Source organism: Budorcas taxicolor, chromosome 16 (genome assembly GCF_023091745.1).
Source record: "Budorcas taxicolor isolate Tak-1 chromosome 16, Takin1.1, whole genome shotgun sequence".
Lineage (NCBI taxonomy): Eukaryota > Metazoa > Chordata > Mammalia > Artiodactyla > Bovidae > Budorcas > Budorcas taxicolor.
Genome location: NC_068925.1, coordinates 48,234,295 through 48,262,283, shown reverse-complemented (window position 1 = coordinate 48,262,283; position 27,989 = coordinate 48,234,295). Strand labels below are relative to the sequence as shown.

Below are 27,989 nucleotides of genomic sequence, written 5' to 3'. Positions count from 1 at the left end.
GCCACCTGGACTTGAGGCCAAAAGACAGCTTTACCACTGGGGCCAACTGGAAAAAGGACATGGGATCACTCTGCTTATTTCTTACAACTGCATGTGAATCTGTAATGACATCAAAATAAAGTGTAATTTAAAACACAGTGAGGGAGACTTCCCCCATGGACCAGTGGCTAAGACTCTGCACTCCCAGCACAAGGAGGCCCAGGTTCCATCCCTGGTCAGGGAACTAGGTCCCACATGTCACAGCTAAAGATCCCACATTTGCAACTAGGACTCGGTATAGTCAAATAAATGAATATTTAAAAAAATAAAAAACAGTACTGCTTAATGACTGTGCACAAAAAGAAAACCCGTGGTGTTATGTTAGAATACATGGGAGAGAAAATTCCACTTAAAACAGCAGCACAAAAATTAAATATCTGTGAATAAACTTAGTAAGAGCTATTCAAGCTGTTTAAAATCTACACTGTAAACCCATGTGGGGGCTTCCCAGGCCACGCTAATGGTAAAGAATCTGCCTGCCAATGCACGAGACACAGGTTTGACCCCTGGGTTGGGAAGATCCCCTAGAGAAGGGAAAGGCTACCCACTCCAGTAGTAGTGCCTGGGAGATCCTATGGACAGAGGAGCCTGGCAGGCTACAGTCCATGGGGCTGCAAAGAGTAAGACACAACTGGGCACAAACAATCCTATTTTAAAATCACCCCCAAAAGACACAAAAACAGAAGCGGACAAGCAGAAAGACTTCCCTTCTTCCCAGTTATGACATCACAACTTCCACAACATGTCGATTCTAATTAATCAATTTAATGTACCCCAAAAAACATCAGTAAACTCTCTTTATGGAGCTGGACCTGTTGATACTGAGGTTCTCTGGGGAAAGCAAATGTGGGCAGAGCTACAGGAGCCGTGAAGGGGAGGGGCTGCAGGTTGCTGCACCAGCGAGTGACCCAGCAGCCACGGGGCCCGCACCACCACACTATGCTCCCAGCACAGAACAGACAGAGCGGCCCCGGGCGGAGCAATGGTCTAGGAGCAGGGGAGTGTGTGTGTGCTCAGTCCCTCAGTCGTCCGACTCTTTGCGACCCCACGGACTGTAGCCCGCCAGGCTCCTCTGTCCATGAGATTCTCCAGGCAAGAGTAATGGAGTGGGCAGCCATTTCCTCCTCCAAGTGTAAACAGAGATCTCCTGTATGACTGAGAGAAGCTAAAATCACTGGGCACAAAGGACTTCTAATAAGTAGCATCAACTTACTTGATGCTACAACTGGACAGCCACTGTACAAAGATGAAATTAGACCTATTCCTCACACCACAAAGGCGACCTAAACATAAAAATGGAAACCGCCTCTACTAGGAGAACACATGGATGACTTCTTCTACAGGAGCAGGGAACGGCTTTTTCACTATGACTCAAAACCCAGATGCAAGAGAAGAAGAGACCGATACATTTAACTACATCAAAACATGTTTTAGCATTTACGTGATGTCATGGACTGAATGTCTGTATTCCCCACAAAATCATACTGATGCTGAAGCTGAAGCTCCAGTACTTTGGCCACCTGATGCAAAGAGCTGACTCACTGGAAAAGACCCTGATGCTGGGAAAGACTGATAGTGATAGTGAAGTCACTCAGTCGTGTCTAACTCTTTGCGACCCCATGAACTGTAGCCTACCAGGTTCTTCCACCCATAGGATTTTCCAGGCAAGAGTACTGGAGTGGGTTGCCATTTCCCTCTCCAAGGGATCTTCCTGACCCAGGGATCAAACCCGGGTCTCCCGCATCATAGGCAGATGCTTTACCATCTGAGCCACCAGGGAAAGACTGAAGGCAAGAGTAAAAAAGGGCAGCAGAGAGTGGGATGGTTGGATGGCATCACCGATTTAATGGACATGAATCTGAGCAAACTCCGGGAGATAAGTGAAGGACAGAACAGCCTGGCGTGCTGCTGCAGTCCAGGGGGTCACCGAGTCAGACACGACTTATCAACTGAACAACAACACTGCTTTTGTTGACACTTGGAATGTCCACAGAGCTTTTTAAAATGAAAGAAAAAGGGAAAAGGGATTTGCAGGCTGAATGCACCCGAAAACACACTCCATTATGGACTCCGAGGAGAAGCAGGAGCAAGCCAGCAGCGACCCGCCCCTCCAAGGCCGAGGCCTGACCTTGCCCGAGCCCCTGTGACCACGTTCCCTCTGGGGACACGCCTGGGGGAGGGAACGAGAGCCCAGGCCAGCAGCAGCAGGGCTGTCTTCTCCGCTACATCTAAGTTTGATCTAAGTTTGGTCGTGACGGGAATGCCTGAGTCAGCGATCACCACTGGAATGCTAACCCCATACTCGCTGCTTCACGCAGCAAGTAATTTGTGCAAAAAATCATTTCAGACGCCAGAACATTTCCTCTCCAGATTACACTGAAGAAAGTACACTTGATGACAGTAAAATGGAATCCAATATTTCATGTTAAGATAAACCTCCACATCAAAAAGAATTGATGAGCTATTACAAGCCATGTTCTAAGAGCTCCATGATGCAACAATGCATGGCAGACCCACCTGCCAGCCAGTGAGCATTTCAATGAAGAGTTAAAAAATAATAATAATCAAGTGTCAGGTAAGTCATATCAGTTTCAGCACGTGGACTTTATAATAGCAAGTGGATCATAATTAATAGTCTCGAGGGGACACGATCTACATGTAAATGAGTGGCGAGCGACATGGAGCCCCCCATGGAGGCACCAGGCCTGCTGCTCCTCCAGGGGTTCCGTCTGCATCGGCCCCAGCCCATGCGCAAGACAGCAGGGGTACCCTGCCCCTCCCCGGGGTGGGGAAGTCCCTGAAGCCCCTACCTCCTGCTGTAGTCCCACCCAAAGACCATTCTGCCCACCCCATGCAGACAAGCTTATCTGCACAGAATTGCATTTTGGCTGAAACTTCTGGAAACAAAGAAAGAAAAGCAGAGCTGGAAACAACAGCTTTGTGAGAACAACAGAGATCACTCGTTCGGCTGCCCTCAGAACACCTGCCTCTGGGTCAGCTCACCTGATACACAACAGGGAACAGACATCAGAGGGGACCAGGAACTAACATGGCAGCTGTGCCGACACCCCATTCTCCTTCCGAAGGCCCGCCAGAATCACCCTCTGTCCCCTGTTTTTCCATCAGCTGCGCAGTGACGCAGGCAGACTGACCACCACAGAAGGCATCTTGTGGCCTTTTTTTATTCTTAATTTGCTTGTTAAATGATCTTTTCTTTTTCAGTAGAGCTACCACACCTTTCCCTGGTGGCTCACATGGTAAAGAATCTGCCTGCAATGCAGGACAGCCGAGTTCAATCCCTGGGTCAAGGAGATACCCTGGAGAAGGGAACGGCTACCCACTCCAGTATTCTTGCCTGGAGAATCCCAAGGACAGAGGAGCCTTGTGGGCTGCAGTCCATGGCGTCGCAAAAAGTTGGACACAACTGAGCGACTAACACTACTACCACTACCATATGACCCTGCAATCCCACTGTTGGGCATATACCCGGAGGAAAACTTAGTCCAAAAGGACATACACATACCAGTGTTCTTTGAGGGACTATTTACGATAGCCAAGACAAGGAAGCAGCATAAATGTCCACTGACGGAGGAATGGATAAAGAAGATGTGGTGCATATATACAATGGAATACTACTCAGCCATAAAAAGAATGAAATAATACCACTAGTAGCCACATGGATGGACCTAGAGATTGTCACACCAGAGTGAAGTAAGTTAGAGAAGGAAAAGATAAATATCATATGACATCCCTTATACGTGGAATCTAAAAAGAAATTATACAAATGACCTTAATTACAAAACAGAGACAGACTCACAGGCTTAGAGCTTATGGTTGCCAGAGGGGAAGAATGGAGAAAAGAGTTAGGCAGTTTGGGATCGACATGTCCACACTGCTATATTTAAAATGGAAAGCCAACAAGGACCTACTGTATAGCACAGGGAACTTTGCTCAGTGTCAGGTGGCAGCCTGGATAGAGGGGAGTTTGGGGGAGAATGGATACATGTATGTGTACGGTTGAGTCCCTTCAATGTCCAACTGGAACTATCACAACATTGTTAATCAACTGTACTCCAATATCAAAGTTTGAAAAAATTTTTTAAATAAATAAATAATGATATTTGCTTTTTCAAACAAAAACCTGAATCTTAAGAATAGCATGGTTTGGATTTTCCCAAAAATCTGTATCAGTGATGTAAATGATATCTCTTTGTTACCTTTTCTCCAACTGAATCCTATAAATTCTTGCTCTTGGTTCTGAGACAGGCACATACAAGGTCCACTCAAAGGAAATATCCATCTCTTGTGCAGATTCAAGCTTTACTACCCTTCATATCATTTGAAAAATGCACTAAAATGGCCTCATTTTTCAAAATAATTATTGATTTAATAATTAGAATTAATGCTATCGTGAAGCCTGCTGCCTTCTGAACTATTCACACCATCTGCCAGCAGAACATACTGCTTCCATAAAGAAGGAAATGATCAGAACAGAGCTATCACCAGAAAGAAGTGATTTCTAGTCATGTTCCATGCTTGTTATCCACACCGTTAATAATAATTATACTGCTTTTAACCAAAAGAATATTAATGGTGACTATGCTTATCCTCCGTGCATGGAGCCCATCGCTAGGTGGGAACCCAGTGGTTCTTACGTTGCCGTCCGCCCCCGAGGGGTTGTTAAACACGTACTCCAGCTGGAAGACAATGGCGAACGCGGGGTGACGGACCATTTCAGGGAGTCGGAGCCGGCTTCTGAGGACCAGAGCCTGGTTTCCAGAGCTGGGCGGAGCACATAGAGAAGGGGTGAGTCAGGCGGTGGCTCCCGCTGCCCGGCACCCAGCACCCCTCATCAGCTCGGGCCCTGGGGCCCCTGGTGTTGCTGCTGCATGAGTCCCCCTGAGCAGTGTCCCTGTGCTCTTCTGGGCGTTTTCCACCAAGGTCATGTCCCAAACCAGAGCGTTTTTCAGGTGCCGCAATCAACACTTGGCCAAACTGCCAGCACTGGGGATGGGAGGACAGAGGGTCTCTGGGGAGGCGTCCCCTCCAAGGCCAGCTTCTACCCAGCCTCACATGTGGCACCCCTGGGGGACATCTCTGATGGTGATCTGAGGAGCCCAGGCTGAACCTAGCAGCAGAACTTCCTGCCCTCTGGTTCCCCGTCACGTGAGGGTCACAGGACACTTCTGGAGGGAAGCATGTGAGGGCTCCACAGCTGGAAGCATCTGTAACACTAACCCCAAAACCATCAAGGCAGAAACACAAGATCTTTCCGACCACAGGAGGTCTGAGGTCTGCTGTGGACCAGATGATGGAGCAGGAGGAAACAGCAGCACCGGGGAAGAACTCAGGTGGGAGAGTGCATCCCTCATGATGGCCTTTCACTTTGATCCCTGGTCGGGTGCCCACCCCTAATGCCCACCTCCACAGAGGGCTGGACCTGGGGCCCAGGGGAGATACCTGGCCTTGGAAGAGGAGCCAACCTTCCGGCTGAAGCTGGCGGAGCGTGTCAAGGCCACCTCCAGCTCGGGCACCAGCACGAGGACTTGCGGCCGCTGCACGAAGCCCAACCCATTGTGCACACCCACACACAGACGCCGCTCCAGGATCTCCAGGGCGCCGACATCCAGCGGGCTGCCCGCCTAGGAAGAGCAAAGAGTGAGGCCGGCGCAGAGCAGGGGCAGGAGCTCGCCAGAAAAGCCCCCAGCGGAGAGGTCGACAGGGAGACAAAGCTAGAGATTTCAGACATTCCAGACCAGATAGAGCTTAGTGAAAATATGATAGAGTGTTAGCCACTCAGTCATGTCCAACTCTTCACAATCCCATGGACTGCAGCCCGGCTGGCTCCTCTGTCCATGGGATTTCCCAGGCAAGAATACTGAAGTGGGTTGCCATTCCTTTCTCCAGGGGATCTTCCCAACCCAGGGATCAAAACTGGGTCACCTGCATTGCAGGTGGATTCTTTACCATCTGAGCCACCAGGGAAGCCCGCCCAAGGAGCTTAGTCAAGTACCATCCAATCAGGGTGGGTTGGCCTTAGGACACTTTCTTGGTCCTTTGGGGGTTCCTCAAATAGCATCACCTTGTAGAGGAATCGCCCCCTAGATTCTCAAATCAGCTAATTCTCACTTTCCAAGGCTGAGCTATGATTCTCAAGATGCAGCAAACTAGCAACAAGGTGACCCGGCTCCTCCAACAGAATCTGGAGCTCTGGGGTGTAGGGGCCCCCAAAGTCAAGGGCAGGCAATGATGCAATGACAGAGGTGCCTAGAGGCTGAACACAGAGAGTGTCAACACCTCTGCCCTCCCCCGACTCAGACACCTGAGACTTGGGGTGGATGGGGGTAGCAGTAATCATAATCCAATAAAAATGGAATCTGCCCCAAAGTGATCTCTGGATATTAAAGTGTTTCATCTTAACAAAAAAATGTACAGGCATGCTAACAAATGGGCAAGGATATTCTTCCAGGCTATTATTATTTATTAAATTATGTGATTGGTGCAAAATGATCCCTGAATTTTTGAGTTTTCTTCATTGCTCATTAATCATGCTGAACTGACCCAAATACAGCCCATTAGACTTTGAGTAATGAGAATAAAACAGGGACAGAAACAGTATCTTCTGACTGAATGGGAACAAAAATACAACGAGAGTAGAAATATGTAATAAAGTGATCTTCATGGAAACATATAAAATTCAACAATGATACCCTTAACCATCTCAGTAGCCATAGACAATCTACTCTGAGCAACAGGAAAACAGCAGCAACTACACCAAGAAAATGTTTGCTGTTGTTTCAACTCTCTGCTTTGCATTTCTGTTTCTTGTGGGACTATGTTACATGGAGCTACAGTTTCAAGAATGGGTTGTTGTTCAGTCGCTAAGTCATGTCTGACTCTTTGTGACCCCCTGGACTACAGCATTCCAGGCTTCCCTGCCCTTCACCATCTCCTGGCATTTGCTTAAACTCATGTCCATTGAGTTGGTGATGCCATCCAACCATCTCATCCTCTGTAGCCCTCTTCTTCTCCTGCCTTCAATCTTTCCCAGCATCAGGGTCTTTTCCAATGAGTCGGCTCTTCACATCAGGTGGCCAAAATATTGGAGTAGAATGGGTAGAGAGCAGAAAAAAAAAAAAAGAGTCCATCTTTTAAAAAATTCCACCTTATTCATGCATGAACACATATTTGTGTGTGCATGAAATTAATCATTTGCAAGCTTCATAATTTGCTAACTTCAGGATGGGTGCCAGGTGACTGAATCATTCATCCTCACAAATAACAACTCAATGGACATGAATCTGAGCAAACTCCAGGAGGTGCTGAGGACAGGGGAGCCTAGCATGCTGCAGTCCATGGGGTCACAGAGTCAGACACAACTTAGTGACTAAACAACACGCCAACTGTTGGGGCACATCAGGTGCAGTGCTGTGCAGTGTCCTGGTGCAAATACTCCAGACAGGGACTGCGAGTCCCCCAGTTAACAGGCAAGGGTACCAGGTCCTCTCCACGGCCAAGCACCCAGAGAAACAAAGCAGGGTGATGCCCCAGAGAGCTCTCTGGGCAGCGGGATGGGGGCGCTGCCCGCAGCTCTCGCAGGGCGGCTGGGCAGGACAGCAGATCGGAGACTGAAGCCTGAGAGGGATTGTGCCAAGGATCCAGATAAGGAATACGCGGGTAAGTGGGCCATGTGTACATGGGCCCATGTAGGGACAAGGTGTCACGCAGGCAGGCAGACCTGGGCAGTGCCCAGGGGAAGTGCCCTTCTGGGGAAGTGCCCCTCCCAGAAAACCACTTCAGTGAGCCAAAGTGGTTGCAATTTATAGTCATCTCCTTGGAAATATCCTCATGTACTCTGAAAGTGTCCCTTGTAAATGTAGACTAGTCTACAGGTTTCCCTAAGCTCATCTGGTGATTTAACTTACTTTTAAATGAGGACTGATTAAGGTACATTAGATCTTCCCTGGTGGCTCAGACAGTAGAGTCCACCTGCAATGCAGGAGACCCAGGTTCAACCCCTGAGTTGGGAAGATCCCCTGGAGGAGGGCATGGCAATCAACTCCAATATTCTGGCCTGAAGAATCCCATGGAAAGAGGATCCAGGCAAGAATATTAGAGTGGGTTGCCATTTCCTACTCCAGGGGATCTTCCTGACCCAGGGATCAAACTCGTGTCTTCTGCATGGGCAGGTTAATTCTTTACCACTGCACCACGAGGGAAGCCCCTAAGATATGTCAAAGTGAATGTTAATTAATGTCTCAGCTTAACAGCACCCTCTCAGCAATGAGGTTAAGACAATGGGCTAGTGCCCCTCTTCAGGCACAAAGAGACAAGAAGACAGAAACAGGGGCATCACTGCGATCGCCCACATCGGGGGCTCAGGAGGCCGGCATCTCCCAGTCTGCCTGGTGTTCCCTCCCCACTGTTCAGACTAAATTCCCCAACCCTGGACTGTACCTCCCGGAAGCAATCGCTGATCACGAGTTCCAGAAGCTCTTCCTCGAACTTCTCCAGCGAGGGATACAGCGTGAAGAACAGATCATCCAGGTAGCACGTCAGAGGCTTCTGCAGGCGGGGCTTCCGGAGGGCATCTCCTGGACACGAGAGGCTCAGATGGATGACCCGTTGAAACACAACCACTGGAGGGCCCTTTCGCCCACAGGGCTTCAGGCCAAGGGCTGAGCACCAAGAAGAAGGCGTGGGCATCGCTCAGACGGACTCAGAGCCGGAGGCCCTGTCAGCCCAAGCCCAGATGCTAAATAGATCAAATGAGTGCAAACTTTATTTGGTCCAAATTCCTCCCCAAACGTCCTCCAGGAACAAATTTCCTAACTCAGCTATCGAGGGCACACAGGCTGCCAGAGGCAGGGTGACATCTGTTCCCTTCCCCACGGCTTCCTGTCCAGCGAGAGCACAGCCAACTGTGTCATTTCTCATTTCCTTATGCTTACTCTCAACTATGGGCTTCCTCAGTGGCTCAGGAATAAAGAATCCACCTGGAATGCAGGAGAAGCAAGAGACGCGAATTCGATCCCTGGGTAGGAAAGATCCCCTTCAAGGAGGAAATGGAAACCCGCTCCAATATTCTTCCCTGGGAAATCCCATGGACAGAGGAGCCTGGTAGGCTACAGTCCATGAGGTCCCAAGAGTCAGAAATGACTGAGCAACTCAACGACAGAAATGACACCCAGAAATATGTGGAAACACTCAGACACACGTGTGAGCACGGCGCAGCGATAAGTAGAAACAAAGGCTGGGCTGGGAATATGAGAGGGAAGTCCCATCCCTATCGAGAAGCACCCAGACCGTGAGCTCCATGAGGGTGAGGACAGAAAGGGAGGGCGGCCTGTGGCATCCAACCCAGCGCCCACTCCGAGAAGGTGAGTGGAAACCCAGCCTTGAGAAGGGAGCATCACACCTGTTTGGAGAGGCTTCTCCACGGGCCCTGGAACAAAGGCCACCACAGTAAGAAGAAGGCAAAGCCAGCCCCCACAAACATACTCCCAGGGGGCGTCTGCCCCTTTACATCCCCCTCTGTGCCATCTCTCTGGTTCTGGTCTTCTCTGTCTCTTCCTAAACTTTTATGATTATTTAAATATTGAGGTACAAAGTCTTAGATTTTAAAAGCCCAATTCCAAAGCTTAAAAAAAAATTGATGTGAGACGCAGTGCTGATGAAACTATGCCAGAAAGAACACTATCTTACTGGAAGGTTATCAGTCAGTGCAGCTGAGGGGCAGCTGTCTCTGTAACTTAGAGTGCATCAAGAGCCTTAAAAATATACCTACGCATAGCCAACAAGGACCTACTGTAGAGCACAGGGAAGTCTGCTCAGTGCCATGTGGCACCCCGAATGGGACGGGGTGTGGGAGAGAACAGATACATGTATGCGTGTGGCTGAGTCCCTTCACTGTTCACTGAAACTGCCACAGCATGGCTAATCGGCTCTATCTCAACACAAATCAAAAAGCTTAACATTTGAAAAAGAAATCCATATCCACCTTCTGCCCCAGCAATGCCACTTTTGAATCTTATTTAGCAAAATAATCAAGAGTTAAGAGTTCAGTCACTCAGTCGTGTCTGACTCTAAATAATCAAAGATGGAAGCAAAGCTTTATTTGCAAGAATACTCATTAGAACATTATTTATAACAGACAAAAGTAAGAAACCACCAGATGTTCAAGAATACGAGAATGTTAAATAATCTCTTGCTCATCCATATAAAATGAGAAAAAAATCATATTGTCAGAGATTATTTAAAAGGAAATTTAAAAAAACAAAAACAAAAAAAGAAAGAAGGAAATAAAAACAAACAAAAAAGAATATTCAATAATCAAAAAATAATCATGACATTGTAGGTGAAAAGAACAATATATAACAACACATAAAACTGCATATTATTAGTCCATTTGATGACAAGATTACTTAAAATATACGCATTTTGAGACATTACTTTGCCGACAAAGGTCCAAAAGCTATGGTTTTTTCAGTAGTCATGTATGGATGTGAGAGTTGGACCATAAAGAAAGCTGAGCGCCAAAGAATTGATGCATTTGAACGATGGTATTGGAGAAGACTCTTGAGAGTCCTTTGGACTGCAAGGAGATCAAACCAGGAAATCAGTCCAGAATATTCACTGGAAGGACTGATGCTGAAGCTGAAGCTACAATACTTTGACCACTTGATGCGATGAACTTACTCACTGGAAAAGACCTTGATGCTGGGAAAGATTGAAGACAGAAGGAAAAAGGGATGACAGGATAAGATGGTTGTATGGCATCACCGACAGAAGGGGACGACAGAGGATGAGATGGTTGGATGGCATCACAGACTCGATGAATATGAGTTTGAGCAAGGCCTGGGAGTTGGTGTCTGACAGGGAAGCCTGACGTGCTATAGTCCATGGGGTCACAAGGAGTCAAATATAACTGAGTGACCGAACTGAACTGATACATTTGCATGTATACACATGTATCTTTTTTCTTGGAGCAGTACTCTGTTCTTGTTTTTTTTTTAACTGAAGCATAATTGATTTTCAGTGTTTCCAGAGTAATTCACTGTGATTCAACACATATATCTGAATCACAGCAAAGTGATTCAGATATATATATATATTTGCAGATTCTTTTCCATTATACATCATCACAAGATATTGAATAGTTTCCTAGGCTGCATAGTAGGTCCTTGTTGTTTATCTATTTTATATATAGTAGTGTATATTTTTTAATCCCAAATTCCCAATTTATCCCTCCCCCAGCTTTCCCCTCTGCTAACCATAAGTCTGTTTTCTATGTCTGTGAGTCTATTTCTGTTTTGTAAACAAGTTCATTTGTATCATTTTTTTAGATTTCACATATAAGGAAAGTCATATGACATTTGTCTTTCTCTGTCTGTTCTACTTCACTGAGTGTGATCATCTCTAGGTCCATCCATGTTGCTGCCAATGGCATTATTTCATCCTTTTTGTGGCTGAGTAATATCCCATTGTATTTTTTTATACCATATCCTCTTTATCCATTCATCTGTTGATGGACATTAAGGTTGCTTCCATGTCTTGGCTATTGTAAATAGTGCTGCAGTGAACACTGGGGTGATGTATCCTTTCCAACTAGAGTTTTCATCTTTTCCAGATATACGCCCAGGAGTGGGATTGCCAGATCATGTAGCAACTCTATTTTTAGTTTTCTGAGGAACCTCCATTCTGTTTTCCACAGTGGCTGCATTAATTTACATTCTCACCAACAGTATAAGAGGGCTCCCTTTTCTCCATATCTTCTCCAGCATTTATCATTTGTACTTTTTGATGGTGGCCTATACATGTATGTCTGTAGACAGTAGTCAGATATTACTTTGTTCCCCTCTTTATGGTTTTTTATACCTTTCCCATCACAAATACACACTAAGGTTTGATACTTCTGAGAAAGTTTATGTACTCCTTTCATCATATTTTTAAGTGTTTAAAGCAGGTCAGTTGATGAATCAGACCCAATTTAAAAGTACAGGTATCCTTATCCACAGTAGACAAAAGGTGGAAACAACCCAATGCCCATCAAGAAGTGAAAGAAAGACAGACAAACTGTGGTCCATCCACACAACACAGTAGCATTCTTCCCTGGTGGCTCAGAAGGTGAAGAATCCACCTGCAATGCAGGACACCCAAGTTCAGTCCCTGGGGTGGGAAGATCTCCTGGAGAAGGGAATGACAGCCCACGGCAGTATTCTTGCCTGGGGAATCCCATGGACAGAGGAGCCTGGCGGGCCATAGGCCACAGGGTTCCAGAGAGTCGGACATGACTGAGTGACTCACACTTTCACTTTCACTTTCAAAGAGGAAGGAGATTCTGACGCATGTTACAACATGGGTGAAACTTGATGACGTTACACTGAGTGACATGAGCAGTCACAAAAAGACAAGTACTGCATAATTCCATTTATATGAGGTGCTGAAAGTCTTCAAATTCCAAGACAGAACGTAAACTGGGGGCTGCCAGGGGCTGGGCGGGGGTGGGGAGTTACTGTGTCTGCAGAGTCTAGATCTGCAAGATGAGTGTGTTCTGGAGACGCAGGGTTGCTCAACGATGTGAATGTGCTTAACGATGTGAATGTGCTTAACGCTTCTGAACCACGTGCTGAAAAATAGTTAGAAAAGCACATTTTACGACATGTGTATTCAACCATGATGTTAAAAGACATGCAGAAATATACAAAGTGCAACCTTTCATAAAATGGTCAAGCGAGTCTCTGAAGCACATCCTGAGCTGGGAGCCTCAGTCAGAGACAGAAGGCGAGAGGGAGGGCCCAGAGGGGAGGCGGGCATGGGAGACGGACCCCTCTCCCAGCAATAGGCAGGAACTCAAGGTGCCTCCACCCATAAGAAGCACATGAATCATCCATGCAGGATTTCAGGGAACACAGCAGAAAATCGCCAGGCAGCAGGTCCCTCTGGGAGCTGAGGGGAGGGAGGGGGTGACGCTGGCAAGACCCAGAGCAGCAGGAGGTGAGGGTGCAGAGAGGGAGCAGAGGGAAGGGGGGACACATAAAGGATGCCTGTCGCCCCCTTATTTTTGCAGGCTGCATATTATTCACATTCTGCAAGTTAATTCATGTGTCTACATCATAGGGCAGGACACATTCCCCTCCAGTGATTTCAGCATTTTTAACACACAACCCCTGTCTTCTTCTGTGACCTTGATCCACAGGACCCTGTTGCTGGCACGTGCTCACTGCTTTAGAGCCCAGACAGCTCATTTGCTGGTTACCAAACAATCCCTCGGCTCTTGATCACAATTAAACTCTTGCCCAAAAGATGTGTTCAGGGTAAAGTGGCCCAGGGCTCCATGGGCGGTCACAGGAGGGGTAGAGGCTCCAGGTAAGGTGGCCACGACCCCCACCCCAGAGGGAGATGGCAGTGACCACCGAGCTCCCTGTGCTCCTGTGAGATCCTCCCACCTCCCCCTCACCCCACACTTGGAGCCACCCCACGCTCTTGGCCTTGACGCCAGCGAGACCATATCATCCTGACTCCCACCTGGGCTTCCATCACTCAGTCCAGGGAGCCAGAACCCCCGGACACACCCCAACCTTTGGGGCAGAGAGCATCCTGGGGGCACCCACTGAATCCACGGAAGGAGGACACACAGACTACAACTGGCACCCTCTCCCTAACAATCCGTGCCGAGCAGCAAAATCACCCAACCCCAAAGATACTCCCCAGCATGTTACCAGTTCATGTCCCCCAATGCCAAGTCTTGTTTCCATGGAAGCATGAATGGGAAACAAGTGCCCTTCCCTGAGGGCTGCTCCCTCAAAGGGTCTGCGCGGCCCCCAAGCCAGAGGTCACTCCCTGGTCAACAAGCACTGGGACAGTGAGAAGAGCCACCAGCCAGCACTCCCCTCCCCACCATCTTCAGGTGCGATGGAAACAGAAGGAAACCCAGAGCTGACTCATTGCCTTTCCCAGTGCAAGGGGCCCAGTTCTGAGCCTGGCTTGGCCAGAGACCTGTTCTGCAAACTTCCAAAAGCCACGACCAAAGAAAGAACAGCTCTGAGGGGCCTTCTGACATGAGACAGATCAGAGCTCCCAGGCACCCTGTGGCAGTCACAGGGAGCTGTGACAAAGGAGCCACCCCAACTCAACTCAAGACAGAACGTTCCAGACCAAGAAGCAGCCACTCACTCTTGCCAGGCACACCCCATGTGGCCGAGGCAGGGCTTTACTGACCCATTTCACTTGATCCCCATACAAACCTCTCCGGGCAGGTCCTCACGATGCCCCCATTTTGCAGAGGAGACTGGCCATGGCAGAGGTTCGGAGTGGTCACGTGGGGCCAGAGTGGAGCCTGCCCACCACCTCGGGCCTTGGAGCACTTCCCCAGCATGCCAGCACCACCCACGGGCACAGCTTCACCTCCTGACACTGTCATTCCCTCCTTCAACCAGCACCAGCAGCCAGCACAGACAAAAGGGGCCTCGGCAGAGCTGACCCCCAGTAGGGGGACTGTTGACCCCTGTGCACTATAAATGAGCGAGGTTTTCAGTCATCTGTTGCCACATCTTTGGGTAGAGAGGCAACTCCCAACAGCAGCCCTGCTCCTACTTCTCAATGATGCCTTTTCTCCTGAGACTCTCCCGAACACAGCGCAGAGAAAACTGGACGGTGAGAACCCCTGCCTAGAGACATCCTTCAAGGACGCGCTTGGTAACACGCCCCCACCCGAGGACCTCAGGCTCCCAGGGACGTAGCTCCCCTGCAGAGGGTGTTTCATTCACCAGAACACACCTCCCAAGACACAGAGAATGTGGCAACAACAGCAATAGAATGTAAACGAAATTTAGGAACAATTTAGGCAGGAATGTAAGTGAACTTGAGCTAGTCCACAATTGCTCTAGATGGCATGTGTACTCAGCATGTCAGACTCTGCAACCCCATGGATTGTAGCCCTCCAGGTTCCTCTGTCCATGGGATTTCCCAGGCAAGAATACTGGAGTGGGGTGCCATTTCCTCTTCCAGGGGAATCTTCCCAACCCAGGGATCAAACCATCTTCCACATCTCCTGATTGGCAGGCAGGTTCTTTACCACTGGGCCACCTGAGAAGCCCCAGGCTTGCTCTGAAACACCTTCTATGGCCTGTGAGAACCGCAGTTGGACTTGAGGCTGGCCCTCATCCAGGAAGGATGCACTGACTTTGTACTGTGTGAGCACAGGGCTGCACCCTCAGCCCCAGCACAGGGCCTGCTGCCCACAGGATCTACTCTACAAACACGTGTTGAGTGATCAGTGAATCAATTAGTATATAAAAGGTATACACCAACCTTCTAGCAGCAGTTATCTCTGGGGAGTGAGGCTGGAAGGGAAAACTTTTAGTTTTATGAATTTATTGGATAAAGATTAACTCTGTCATTTTAACTGTCCTCAGCAAGGGGTCAGAATCGAAGCTGTAGCACATTGGCCCCTGACCCACAGCAGCCTCAGGGAGCATGGCCCTGTCCCTGGCCACTCCCTCACCGCGGGGGATCGAAGTCACTATCCGGGAATTTAGAAGACACATAGCCCGACTCCAGAGGGTGGGCAGTCAACTGGGCCAGGGAAGCCTGGTGGGAGAACCCCATCAGTACACAAGGTGCTCAGGCCTGGGGTGCAGGGCCCCTCCTGGGACCCATATGTTGTTTGTGAAAGTGCAGCATCAGCAGTTTGGGGCTGGGGAAGCACCTCAGTAGGTGGAGGGCCAGCCCGAGGACACGCTAGCCAAGAGGGGCCACCACATGGCAAGCCTGCAGGTCAGTTCTCGGGAAAGCTCTGCCTAGCTCGGTTTAATAGATGAGGAAGCAGGGCTGGGTCAGTGAGCTGGCAGGTCAGCCCGGGGACAGCCCCACACCAGCACAGAGTTGGCATGCCGATGCTTGAGATACAGGAGGGAGGGAGGATGGGTTCCCGGGGAGCAGAGGGCAGTGAGCAGGCCAAGCAAGAGAGGAGAGATGACTGACAGCGCGAGGGCCCAGCAGGGCAGCGGGCAGCAGTGAGCCCCTGCACTGACTGCCCAGCACAGCGCCCTGGGCACCGCCTCACCACCCCTGCCAGCCAAACCTCCTGCAGCTACCACACTTATGAATACCACATGTGACCCTACAATGACCTCCATCCACATTTCAACTGAAAACAACCCACTCCTAGCACTGACATATATCTGCTCCCATGTGTAAAATAAACAGATAGTGGGAAGCTGCTGCGTAACACAGGGAGCCCAGTCTGGTGCTCGGAGAGGGGTGGGATGGAGTCGGAGGGAGGCTCAAGAGGCAGGGGATATGCATACACTTATGGCTGACTTACAATGTTGTATGGCAGAAACTAATACAACATTGTAAAGCAATTATCCTCCAATTAAAATTGTAAAAAAATAAAACAGAGTGAAAGCAGCTCACTTCTCCACATTGTGGTATTTTACAAATGAACAAACAGCTGAGTCCCATCACGACAGCAAAATAAAACCAAGCCCTCAGCAAGTTAGACAAGTGATTCCCACCACTGAGGACAGCACCAGCCCCTGCCTGGGCCCTTCAGGGCCGTAAAACACCATCCAGCAAAACAATTCTCTCAAGAGTGAGTCACACAAGCCCATGAGACCCTGGGCGGAATGTGTAACAGAAACAATGACCGCTGTCAGAAAGCGGGCTGGGTGCCTGGGAGGCTGTGCATGGGGGCTGAGCAAGAGGGTCTCTGCTCCCGGGTGGTCTGGGGACTGGAAGGGAGGCTGCCCTGGTCCCCTCTCCCTCAGAAGAGTGAGCACAGCTCCTGCCCACTGAAGGAAGCTCCCGCCCACCTGCTAGAGCGCATTCTGGCCATTTGTTTCTAAACAACAACATAAATTGCTCTTCATTTTTGCCATTTTACAGACACCACCTGCATCCCTCAAAGGCCTCAGTGCCCGCCACTCCACATCAGAGGCAAACCAGAGGCCAAGGGGGCTCAGCTCGTCCAAAAACGCAAACTCAGGGTCAGGAACTGGACTCGAGCTCCTTGAATCCAGAACTCTTCTCCATGACGCAGCTCTTTACCCTTCCAGCCTGACCTGAGATGCTGAGAACAAACATGGGGCCTGTCTGGATCCCTGAGCTTCTCCTGCACCTCCCAGGAGGGACACAGAAGCACATCTGTGCTCCACTTCTGTATCTTCACGTTTTAGCTGCAGTTCTACTGACCCCCGCTGGTGATGGATGCACATCAGGCCCCAAGAACATTCTGCTTAAACACCCAGAATTCCAGGTCAGAAAGACTCATCCGCTGACTTCCTGCAGGTCCACACCTGGGTACCTAATACCTGCGCGATCCCGGCGGGGGTGGTGACAGCTCCTCCCTGACCAGTAGGCAGGTAGGCAGGGCTGGGACAGGGCTTAGAGCCAGATGCAGGTGTCACATTCTCCAGCAGCATGACCAGGAGGTGCTCTCTCCAGCCTGTAACTCTTACTACTCCTCCCTCTGGGGTAAACACGGGCGCATCACAGGGGGCAACATGGCTGCTTATGGGGGGCTGCTGGGAGGGGGTTAGAGCTCGGTGACCCAGGACAGATCCAAACCTGGAGCCCCCCTCCACACACACAAACACACACACACACACACACACACACACACACACACACACAAGAACATGCTCCTATTCATGGTTAATTGGTCATTTCTCATGTATCAGCGTCTCCTCTCTGAGACGCTGGAGAAACAATGAGCTCAGGACGGACCACTGTGCACCCGTCCCAGGAGTTAGTGACCTCAGATGACAAGGTCTGAAGCCCAGCCTAGACCCCAGCACCCAGGCCACATGCATGGACATCGTTGCTGAGACACACACTCCTTCCTGGAGCTGAGCCTCCTCTTTGGGTTCTGGGTGTTTCTGTTCTGAGCCAAACACTCGGCACCTCCCAGCTCTCCTCCCCGCTGCTCACACCCAAAGCCACATCCTAACTCTCCTGGATGGAGCAGGGAGCCAGCTCCCAGAGAACAGAGGCTTCAGGAGCACCAGGTGGGAAAGGCTGCTGCAATCCCTTCTCCTAGATTCTTCCAGAGAGCCAGAAAAAAAAGCCCCCAGAAGTGCCCAGAAGGAGCAGGAGGCCAAGAAGGTGCGGCCCATCAGTAGAACCTAAATGCAGATCAACCCCTAAAGGGATTCATGGTTGTGAAGGGCTGACCTTTATCCACCAGGAGAATCACCTAAATCACACCAAGACACAGCCCTGAGCCTGTCCCATGGATTTCAGCTCCAAAGTAATCAAGCAGCTTCACTCGCAAGTCGAAAGGTGGACCAGCCCAATGTCAGTGGACAGGTAAATGTATAAACAAAAGGTGGCCCTTCCATATGATGGGGTACTATTCAGCCTTAATAAGCAGAGAAATCTTGACACACGCAACAACACAGATGAACCTGGAAGACATTATGCCAAGTGAAATAAACCAGTCACAGAAGGACCATTCCTCCTGCAGGATTCCACTTCTGTGAGGTCTCTAAAGGAGTCAGTTCATAGGGACAGAGAGCAGAATGGTGGGGGGCAGAGGCTAGAAGGGCGGGCAGAGGGGGCAGAGAGATGGGGAATTGGTATTTAATGAGACAGAGTTTCAGTTGGGGAAGATGAAAAAGCTCTGGAGATGGATGGGGGGATGGCTGCACAACGATGCGAGTGGACTTAATGCCACTGAGCTGCACACTTAAAAATGGCTAAAATAGTAAGTTTTACGTTATACCTATTTTACCACAATTAAGAAGTTAGAATAACCAAGCCACTGATATGGCGGTCCAGCACGGGTGGGATCCAGCAACAGTGCTTTTCCTGGTCATGGTCCTAAAGACATAAGCTATCTGTCTTATGAGACCATTTCCCGAGCAGAGAAGGCAGAGAGGACCCAAGGGATGCAAGGCGTGTTCAGGAAGGGAATGCCAGTGAGATGACACAGCCACCCTCCTCCTCCCCACTCCCCGCTTCTTCTCCCCCACCACCACCGGACTGTTAGCCGGAGGGACCCAACCCATGCTCACCCACTGCATGCTCACCCCATGCAGCCCAGTTCCTGCAAGATCTGACCTAACAGAGACTCATCAAGTGACGAGAAACAGAAGAGTCCTCACCTGATTCTCCGTGAGCTGGAAGGAGGCCAGGTATCTGCTGCAGACCGGACACCAGCAGGTTCTCGGGAAGAAGGTGGAACACGGGCTCCAGGAGCGGGTGTGGCCTCAGCGTGTACTGCAGGCTGCAGTTCTCAATGAGGGTCATGTGCTTGTTCTCTGGGGGAGAAAACACCTCCTGTAACAGCTGAAACCAACGCACCTTCAGTCACACCGGCCAATAAGCTGAGCATCTTGGGTAAGAGCCAGACAAACAGGAAAAGTATTTTTCTAGGGAGAGAGGGGAATTTCTGTTTGTTCAGCCAAGAGCAAAAAAAAATCAACCCTTAATACCTCTCTTTGGTAACACTGCAATGAAAGAGACACTTGTTTATGATCTGACATAATAGAATCTCTCGACTCATCTCTTCCCCCAAGCAGTGTAGTCAGGTATGGCTTGCTCCCATGATCAGAGAGACCATGGAGAGCGCTCTGACAAGAATATCTCTTCTTCAGTCTCAGCCTCACATTCATTGAGCCGCACAAAGCAGCAGGACTAGGTGCTGGGCAGCCAGCAACCTCTAAGACAGAGTCCTGTCCTCAAAGAGGACACAAGCCTGTGGTGACTAAGATACAAGCCCACTGACACCTGTAACACATGGGAGAATGGGATCCGAACCCCAAGGAAGGTTTGGATAACATGCTGGGGAAGTGGGAAGAAGGAGAGCATCCTCAGAAAGGAACTGCTGGGAACAGCTCAGACAGAGTTCTCAGGGAGGTAGAGAGAAGGCGTCAGCAGAAACTGGGCACAGGACCACCGGGCCTGGGGTTAAGGGGGATACAGACATGCCCTCAACACATGGCCACCAAATGGTGCATCTTGCTACTGCTTGACTTCCTCCACTGACAGGGGACTCACCACCTCCTGAGGCGCACTAAGTGTTCTCATAAGAACTAAATGTGCATTCATTACAAATAAAACTGTATTATTGAAAATCGTATTTTTAATATCTGACCACTCCACACATAGGATCTGCTTACTGTAAGATTTAAATGCCCTAAAAGGCACTCTGCTACATGGCTGGCTGGAGAGCACATTGGTACAACCTCCATGAGGGCAAACAGGGGAAATAATACAAAACTGCACATGGAAGGGCCCCCAGACCAGCAATCCCACTTCCAGGAATTTACCCTACAGATTCACGTGCACATTCACAAAAGGCCAGATGTTCACTGTACCTTCAACCCTCTGCTCCTACAGAACAGCTCCAAGTGTCTGTTTGGCGGGGGGCAGTTCAATCACAAACAGCAATTCAACTAAATGCCAGCCAGTGGTAAAAAGAGCAAGCATGCTTCCTAGTGCTGATATGAAACACCCTCCAAGATACACAGTTAAGGGGAAAAACAAAGGTCTGGGACAACGTGACGGGGGCAAAAACAAGACCACGGGCATGCACATTTGCTCGTGTGTTATCAGAAGACCGGGAAGGACCCACAAGACCCCAGAGAAGAAATCACCTGTGGTGTAGGCGAGGAGCTGAGCACAGGAGTGAGGAGACCTCATCTGAACCTTCTCACACTGTTTCATAGTTTGAATTCTGGATTATGGGAATGCATCACCCAGTCAAGAAAAATACCCCACATTTTCGGAAATGCACCCTGACAGGATAAGCTGTCAGTTTGTGGCTGTCCCTCCTCAGGCCCCACACACATCCATAGCCCCCATACCCTCCACCAGAACCATGGTCCTAGAATGGACCTGGGTGGGGTGGTGGGGGGAGGGCGGTGCTTGCTGATAACAGTTGCTGAGTCTAAGGATACTTCCGGAGAGAAAATGCTGGCAAGTCAATGATTAAATTCAATTGGGAAATAACCTAAAAGGATTTCCCCGGTGGCTCAGACAGTAAAGAATCTGCCTGCAATGTGGAAAACACTGGTTTGATCCCTGGGTGAAGAAGAAACCCTGGAGAAGGGGATGAATATACACTCCAGTACATCAAGGCTCTATATTGTCACCCTGCTTATTTAACTTCTATGCAAAGTATATCATGAGAAATGCACGGCTGGACAAAGCACAAGCTGGAATCAAGATTGCCAAGAGAAATACCAACAACCTCAGATATGCAGATGACACCACCCTTAAGGCAGAAAGCGAAGTAGAACTAAAGAGACTCTTGATGAAAGTTAAAGAGAAGAGTGAAAAATCTGGCTTAAAACTCAACATTCAAAAAACTAAGATCATGGCATCTGGTCCCATCACTTCATGGCAAATAGATAGGGAAACAATGGAAACAGTGACAGACTTTATTTTCTAGGGTTCCAAAATCACTGCAGATGGTGACTGCAGCCATGAAATTAAAAGACGCTTGCTCCTTGGAAGAAAAGCTAAGACCAATCTAGACAGCTTATTAAAAAGCAGAGACATTACTTTACCAACAAAGGTCCATCTAGTCAAAGCTATGGCTTTTCCAGTGGTCATGTATGGATGTGAGAGTTGGACTATAAAGAAAGCTAAGCACCGAAGAATTGATGCTTTTGAACTGTGGTGTTGGAGGAGACTCTTGAGAGTCCCTTGGACTGCAAGGAGATCAAACCAGTCCATCCTAAAGGAGATCAGTCCTGGGTATTCATTGGAAGGACTGATACTGAAGCTGAAACTCCAATACTTCGGCCACCTGACGCAAAGAACTGACTCATTCCAAAAGACCCTGATGCTGGGAAAGATTGACGGTGGAAGGAGAAGAGGATGACAGAGGAGGAGATAGTTGGGTAGCATCACTGACTCAATGGACATGAGTTTGAGCAAGCTCCAGGAGTTAGTGATGGACAGGGAAGTCTGGTGTGCTGCAGTCCATGGGTTGCAAAGAGTCAGACATGACTGAGCAACTGAACTGAACTTAACTGACCCACTCCAGTATTTTAGCCTGGAGAATTCCATGGACAGAGGAGCCTGGCAGGCTACAGTCCATTGGGTCACAAAGTCAGACATGACTGAGCAACTAACACTAAAAGCCAGTCTTTATCATTAAAGCTAAGTTTTTGACTAACTGTACCTCTATCATGAGATTTTCACCAAATTCAGGGAGTGGAAGTAGGCTCAGGGTTTCACACAGGCTGGAAGGCAGACACCAAGTTCCCACCATGGAATCCAGACAACATTTTGCAGACAGAAAGTCACAACCACACTCGCCCCAAACAGATCCGCCTCCACAGTTAGAACCCTGTTCACATCCCCCAGGTCAGAAAAGAGCCCCACACCAGGCCCCCGAAGTGGCCTGTCAGCCCATCCCCCTGCTTCACCGGGCACCCCTCCATCCACCCTCCACTCACCCAGCAGCCAGGGGGTGCCTCATGTCTCTCCCAGGGGCACCCCAGCTGCTCGGCGGGAGAAGCCACAGAGGCAGGCAAGAAGCCCACTCTGCCCTAAGGCGGCCGCTCGGCGCTGAGCCCACACAGAGTAGGCGCTCCTGCAGGATGTCCCTGTCATTGGCACCACTGGACACCTTGCTGTGCTGGAGACGACCCATGCACTTTCTGGTTAGAGGCTTCTGGGGACAGCCGGTGACCGTGACAGCAACTACTCCCACGGGGGCAAAGCTGCTACCCAGAGGCCGGGGGGCCAGCAGCCCTCCCTCCAGGTGGGCCCCACGGGGTCATCCTCACAAAGCTGTGTGCTCCCTTCAGGCTCATGTGTCTCAGGTCATTAAATTTTCTTTATTTTTTTTTTTTTACCCTTTGGCTGTACCGCTTGGCATGCAGAATCCCAGTTCCCCGATCAGGGATGGAACCTTCAGCTGCTGCAGTGGGAGCACAGAGTCCCAACTGCTGGGCCACCAGGGAAGCCCCCGGGTCTTTAAATTATGTCAGACTCCAAGCCCACGTTACACGTTCCCCAGATCTATAGCTGGATCTATAGATCTAGAGCTAAGCTGGTGACGCTCTAATACTCAGGGAAGTGACATGATGAGCAGGTGCTGTGGAGGCCTGGCCAGGCCGCGTCTCTTACGTTCTATGGGGTCCTGAAGGAGCGGGTGGAGGAGGGCTCGCGGGCTCCCATGATACAGTCTCAGCCTGCAAAACAAGACGCATGAGCCGCACATCAGCACCTTGCATTCAGCCACAGGACCCCAGGTATGCTTCTCAAAAGAAAGCCTGTGGGGACCTCCACTTCACCCTTCTGGGAGCTTCCACCACCCTCCGCAGGGAACAGAGACACCTGAGCACAGCATCGGCTCCGAGAGCCCACAGCGCTGGTGGGCAAGTTCGTCCAGAGTACCCACTGCATGGTCCGAACACAGCCTGAGCAAGGGCACTGGGAACAATGCCTGGGGAGCAGCTTGTGCCTGAAAACGTCCCAAGATTTGAAACAACATTTGAGGGGCTTCTACGGCTGTGTGTCTGGAGTGGTGGTTCCCAACCAGGGAGGATTTTGCCCCATCGGGACAACTGGTAAAGTTTGGAGATGTTTTCGGCTGTCACAGCTGGGCAGGGAGGAGGCTACTGGCATCTTGTGGGCTGTAAGACTGTACATTGTTCAGGATGGCCCCGTAACAAAGGCACACCTAGCCCAAAGTGTCCATGGAGCCAGGGTGAATAAGCCCCCATTTACAGTGACAACGCAAACCCCACCACGGCTGAAATGACCACACACCGTCTCACCCATCTGGGCACGTTCAGGTCCTAACATAACAGAGCCTGGCACATAACGGACCCCCAGCCAGTCTTTGCTGAGTGAGCCCCTACTGCTCCCTGGGCACTTGTCTGGGAAGAACCTACTGCTTATACTCCGGACCCTTAGGAGGTGGACACTGTTGTCCATCAGGCACAGATGATGAATTCAGAGTCAAGAGTTTAAACACATGGCCCCATACCCCACAGGAGTAAGGATGGAGCAGGACTCAGCCCGTATCCTCCTTACGTCAGATCCTACCCCACTAGCCAAAGCCTGTACTGCTCCCACCTGGAGAAGGATGGCTGGGCTTACACAGCAACAGCAAACACGGTTACAAACTGAAGCAAAAACATCCCCAGGAGACTGTGATAAACACACAGAAGCTGACAAATTCAGAGCTTCCTACTGTGGACGAGCAGTTAATTCACCACAGAAGGATGCTGGGAACCCCAACAACTGAGAAAACGAGGCAGATACCGTTTGTCCTGTGAAGTGGAAGTTGGAGATTCCGGCTTGTGGCTGAAGATCCGAAGAATTCCAAACCCACAGGACAGAGTCTGGAGAGTCCCATCTCGTCTCTTGCCTTCAACGACCACCTCCACCACGGCCACAACATGAGGGTGGTTCAAGGATGTGTGAAAATACAAGGGCTACCAAAGAGAAGCGGACAGAGTGAACGCTCGCGACCTGCAAGAAGGAAGCTCAGGGACGCAGACGGGCTCCCTCCTCACCCTCCACCATTCTCATGTCGATGTTGCAAACACACCGTGTGGGAACAGCATCCTTTCCAGGCACCAGAGAGGAGAAGTGGCCAGGAAGGGACCCCCTCAGAGACAGACATCGGGGTCACAGCTCCTGCTTCCAGGACACCCAGCATCTGGTTGCAAGACTGCTTGCTTCCCCTGTGGGAGTTTTTCATCCACAAAAGATGCCAAAAGACATCAGAGCCTCTGGAGAGGAAAGGGGTTGGGGCAGCCATGCACCCCACCCCTATCACCTGCCAGGACCATGAGCCCAAAGATATAAGTAGCCCATGGCACCCATGCATCCAGTGAACTGCCCACCACACCCACATGTCCACTGAGCTGCCCACATTGCCCACACATCCGCAGAGCCCTTTCATGCAACGCCCAAACTTCAATCACAGCTCACCAACAGACTCTAATCCCTGCTTCCTGTGGAAATATCATGAGGCTGCATCTGAATGAATTCTGTTTTAACTAAGCAATATCCTCGGATTTCTTCAGGATTTCGTTCTGTCATCCCCAGTCCAGAATGAGATGGTTGGACAGCATCACTGACTCAATGGACATGAGTTTGAGCAAACTCTGAGAGAGAGTGAAGGACAGGGGAGCCTGGTGTGCTGCAGTCCACAGGGTCGCAGTCAGACATGATGACTTAGCGACTGAACAACGACAAAATATCTTTGTTTATAACAAATATAGCCTTGACAATATTTAAGACAAGGTTTGGTGAGGCGGGGGTCCAAGCCAAGCAGAGGATACTCAAATTGCCACTAAAAGGTTTCCCACTTGTAGCTTCTCCATGGGATGGGGAGTGAGAAACACGACACAGACGGGTCAAACCCAGCTCCCGTCGCACAGACGAGTCAAATCCAGCTCCCATCGCTGAGATGCACGTGGCCACATGGGAACAAAACACCTTCCTTCTGCCACTGTTTCCAATCTCCTGAAATCCAATGCAATCACTTTCATCTAAAACTAACAAATGTCGTAGACACAGATAATAGAAACGGAGGCACTAACTGGGTTTGAGAATCTTCAGGGAATAAGCGACCCGAGAGCCCAGGTCAGTACTGAACTGAGGCTCTGTATTCGAGGGGTCCCTGGAATCCAGTGTCCTTGTTGGGGCAAAGCCCAGGTGGTAGGGTCACCAACTGAGCTCAAAGACCACCCCCCAACACAGGGCCAGGCCAGGCCGGGCTGTGGCAATGTAATTTAAACTTGGAATAATCCTCCATTAACGAGTCATTACCACGGTGTCACCAAGAAAACGTTTACTGTAATCACAGACTGTCAGCCCAGCATAACAGAGAGACACATTAAAACATCAGCCATGAGATATAAATCGTTATTCTATTATCTTTTATTGCAAAATGATGAAATAATGACCACTTACAGCTGACAGGTGGTTGGACCAAGAGAGAATTATGCTTCCGTTTCTAAGACTTGAGTACTGTTTTAAAAAGCCCCACCGCAAAGTCAAGTTTGTCATTATCTCACCTCCCACATTTACACCTGTGCATATCGGTTTTATGGACACTACCCACTTTTCTTCTTGGCAGTGAAACAAACATTGTCAGCTGTGATGCAGAGCAGCCATAATCCTTCAGCTCAGAGGTCACCTTGAAATCCTTTGCCCGGAGGCGGTAGGACCAGCTGCTTTGGGCATGTCCCAGGTACCAATTGGGCTTCCCTGGTGGCTCAACTGGTAAAGAATCTGCCTGCAGTGCAGGAGACCTAGGTTTGATCCCTGGGTTGGGAAGATCCTCTGGAGAAGGGAACGGCAACCCACCCCAGTATTGTGGCCTAGAGAATTCCATGGACTGTATAGTCATCCTTGGGGTCGCAAAGAGTTGGACATGACTGAGTGACTTTCACTTTCACTTACCAATTCATGGCTGTTGCCCTACTCTGGTCTGTCCCAGAGACTCCACTTTCACCAGCAGGGTCGGCCTTGGAAGCTCAGCGTTTTACAAGGCAACACAAGGGCTGAGTGCCTCATCCCCTCACTACTGATGGGTAAGGACTCATGCTTTTCCAAACATGATTTACTGCCTCTCTAATGAGTGTGCCACACATACTAAAGAATTTCTAGGCATTTCTCTGGTGATCCAGTGGTTAAGACTTCGCTTTCCAATGCAAGGGGCAAGGGTTCGATCCCTGGTCGGAAGGCTGAGATCCCATGTGTCTCTCGGCCAAACAAAACAAAACACAAAACGATAACTCTGTATTCGAGACAGCAAAAGAGACAGATGTATAGGACAGTCTTTTGGACTCTGTGGGAGAGGGAGGGGGGGGATGATTTGGGAGAATGGCATCGAAACGTGTAATATCATATATGAAACAAATCGCCAGTCCAGATTCAATGCATGATACTGGATGCTTGGGGCTGGTGCACTGGGATGACCCAGAGGGATGGTACGAGGAGGGAGGAGGGAGGGGGGTTCAGGATAGGGAACACGTGTATACCTGCGGCAGATTCATGTTGATGTATGGCAAAACCACTACAATATTGTAAAGTAATTAACCTCCAATTAAAATAAATAAATTTATATTTTAAAAAAGAATCAATATTGGAACAAATCCAATAAAGACTTTTAAAAAAATGGTCCACATCAAAAAAAAACAAAAAAAGAATCTCTAAGGAACCTAAAAACACAATCTAGCCGTCAAGAAGTTCAAAAGTAAAGGTTAATTTGTTGCTGTTGTTCAGTCGCTAAATCATGTCCAACTCTTTGTGACCCCATGGACTGTAGCACGCCAGGCTTCCCTGTGCTTCACTATCTCCCAGACTTTGCTCAAACTCATGTCCACTGAGTCCGTGATGCCACCCAACCATCTCATCCTCTGTCACCCCTTTCTTCTTCTGCCCTCAGTCTTTCCCAGCATCAGGGGTTTCTCCCATGAGTCGGCTCTTCGCATCAGGTGGACAGAGTATTGGAACTTCAGCTTCAGCATCAGTCCTTCCAATGAATATTCAGGGCTGATTTCCCTTAGGATTGACTGGTTTGATCCCCTTGAAGTCCAAGGGACTTCTCAAGAGTCAGCTTAGGCAAGTAGAAAATGCACACACCCTGCCCAGGGCAGACCAGCTCGGAAGTTCTATACGAGTAAAAGCCCTGGGGATGAACCACCCGACTCTGTGGCTTCAGCCCTTCAGGCACACAGCCGGGGATCCCCAGAGGAGCCAAGTCACCTAGAACCCAGGTCCCCTACCCCCACCCCACCCCTGTGTGCTTGGTCAGACATCCCAAGCACAATCAAGCAATTCTGCAAACAAGCCCTCCAGGAACTTCCCTGGTGGTCCAGTGGTAAAGAATCCTCCCTCCAATTCAGGGGACACGCATCCGATCCCTGGTCAGAGGACTGAGAACCCAGTTCCACATGCCACAGAGCAACTAAGTCCACACACTGCAACTACTGTGCCCATGCACCACATCAAAAGACCCC

The 27,989-nt window shown here is 49.6% G+C and overlaps 1 protein-coding gene across 1 annotated transcript in view; it reads right to left on the bottom strand.

The window, feature by feature from the left end:
• NPHP4 (nephrocystin 4) overlaps window positions 1-27,989 on the bottom strand; it is a 138,389-nt gene that overhangs the window by 94,615 nt on the left and 15,785 nt on the right. The window contains exons 3-8 of the mRNA XM_052653950.1: window positions 24,274-24,446; window positions 23,131-23,195; window positions 19,149-19,304; window positions 8,497-8,633; window positions 5,500-5,681; window positions 4,695-4,821 (exon numbers count right to left, since the gene is read on the bottom strand). Of these exons, the coding sequence (XP_052509910.1) occupies window positions 4,695-4,821; window positions 5,500-5,681; window positions 8,497-8,633; window positions 19,149-19,304; window positions 23,131-23,195; window positions 24,274-24,446 (840 nt within the window). The remainder of the gene's footprint in view (window positions 1-4,694; window positions 4,822-5,499; window positions 5,682-8,496; window positions 8,634-19,148; window positions 19,305-23,130; window positions 23,196-24,273; window positions 24,447-27,989) is intronic.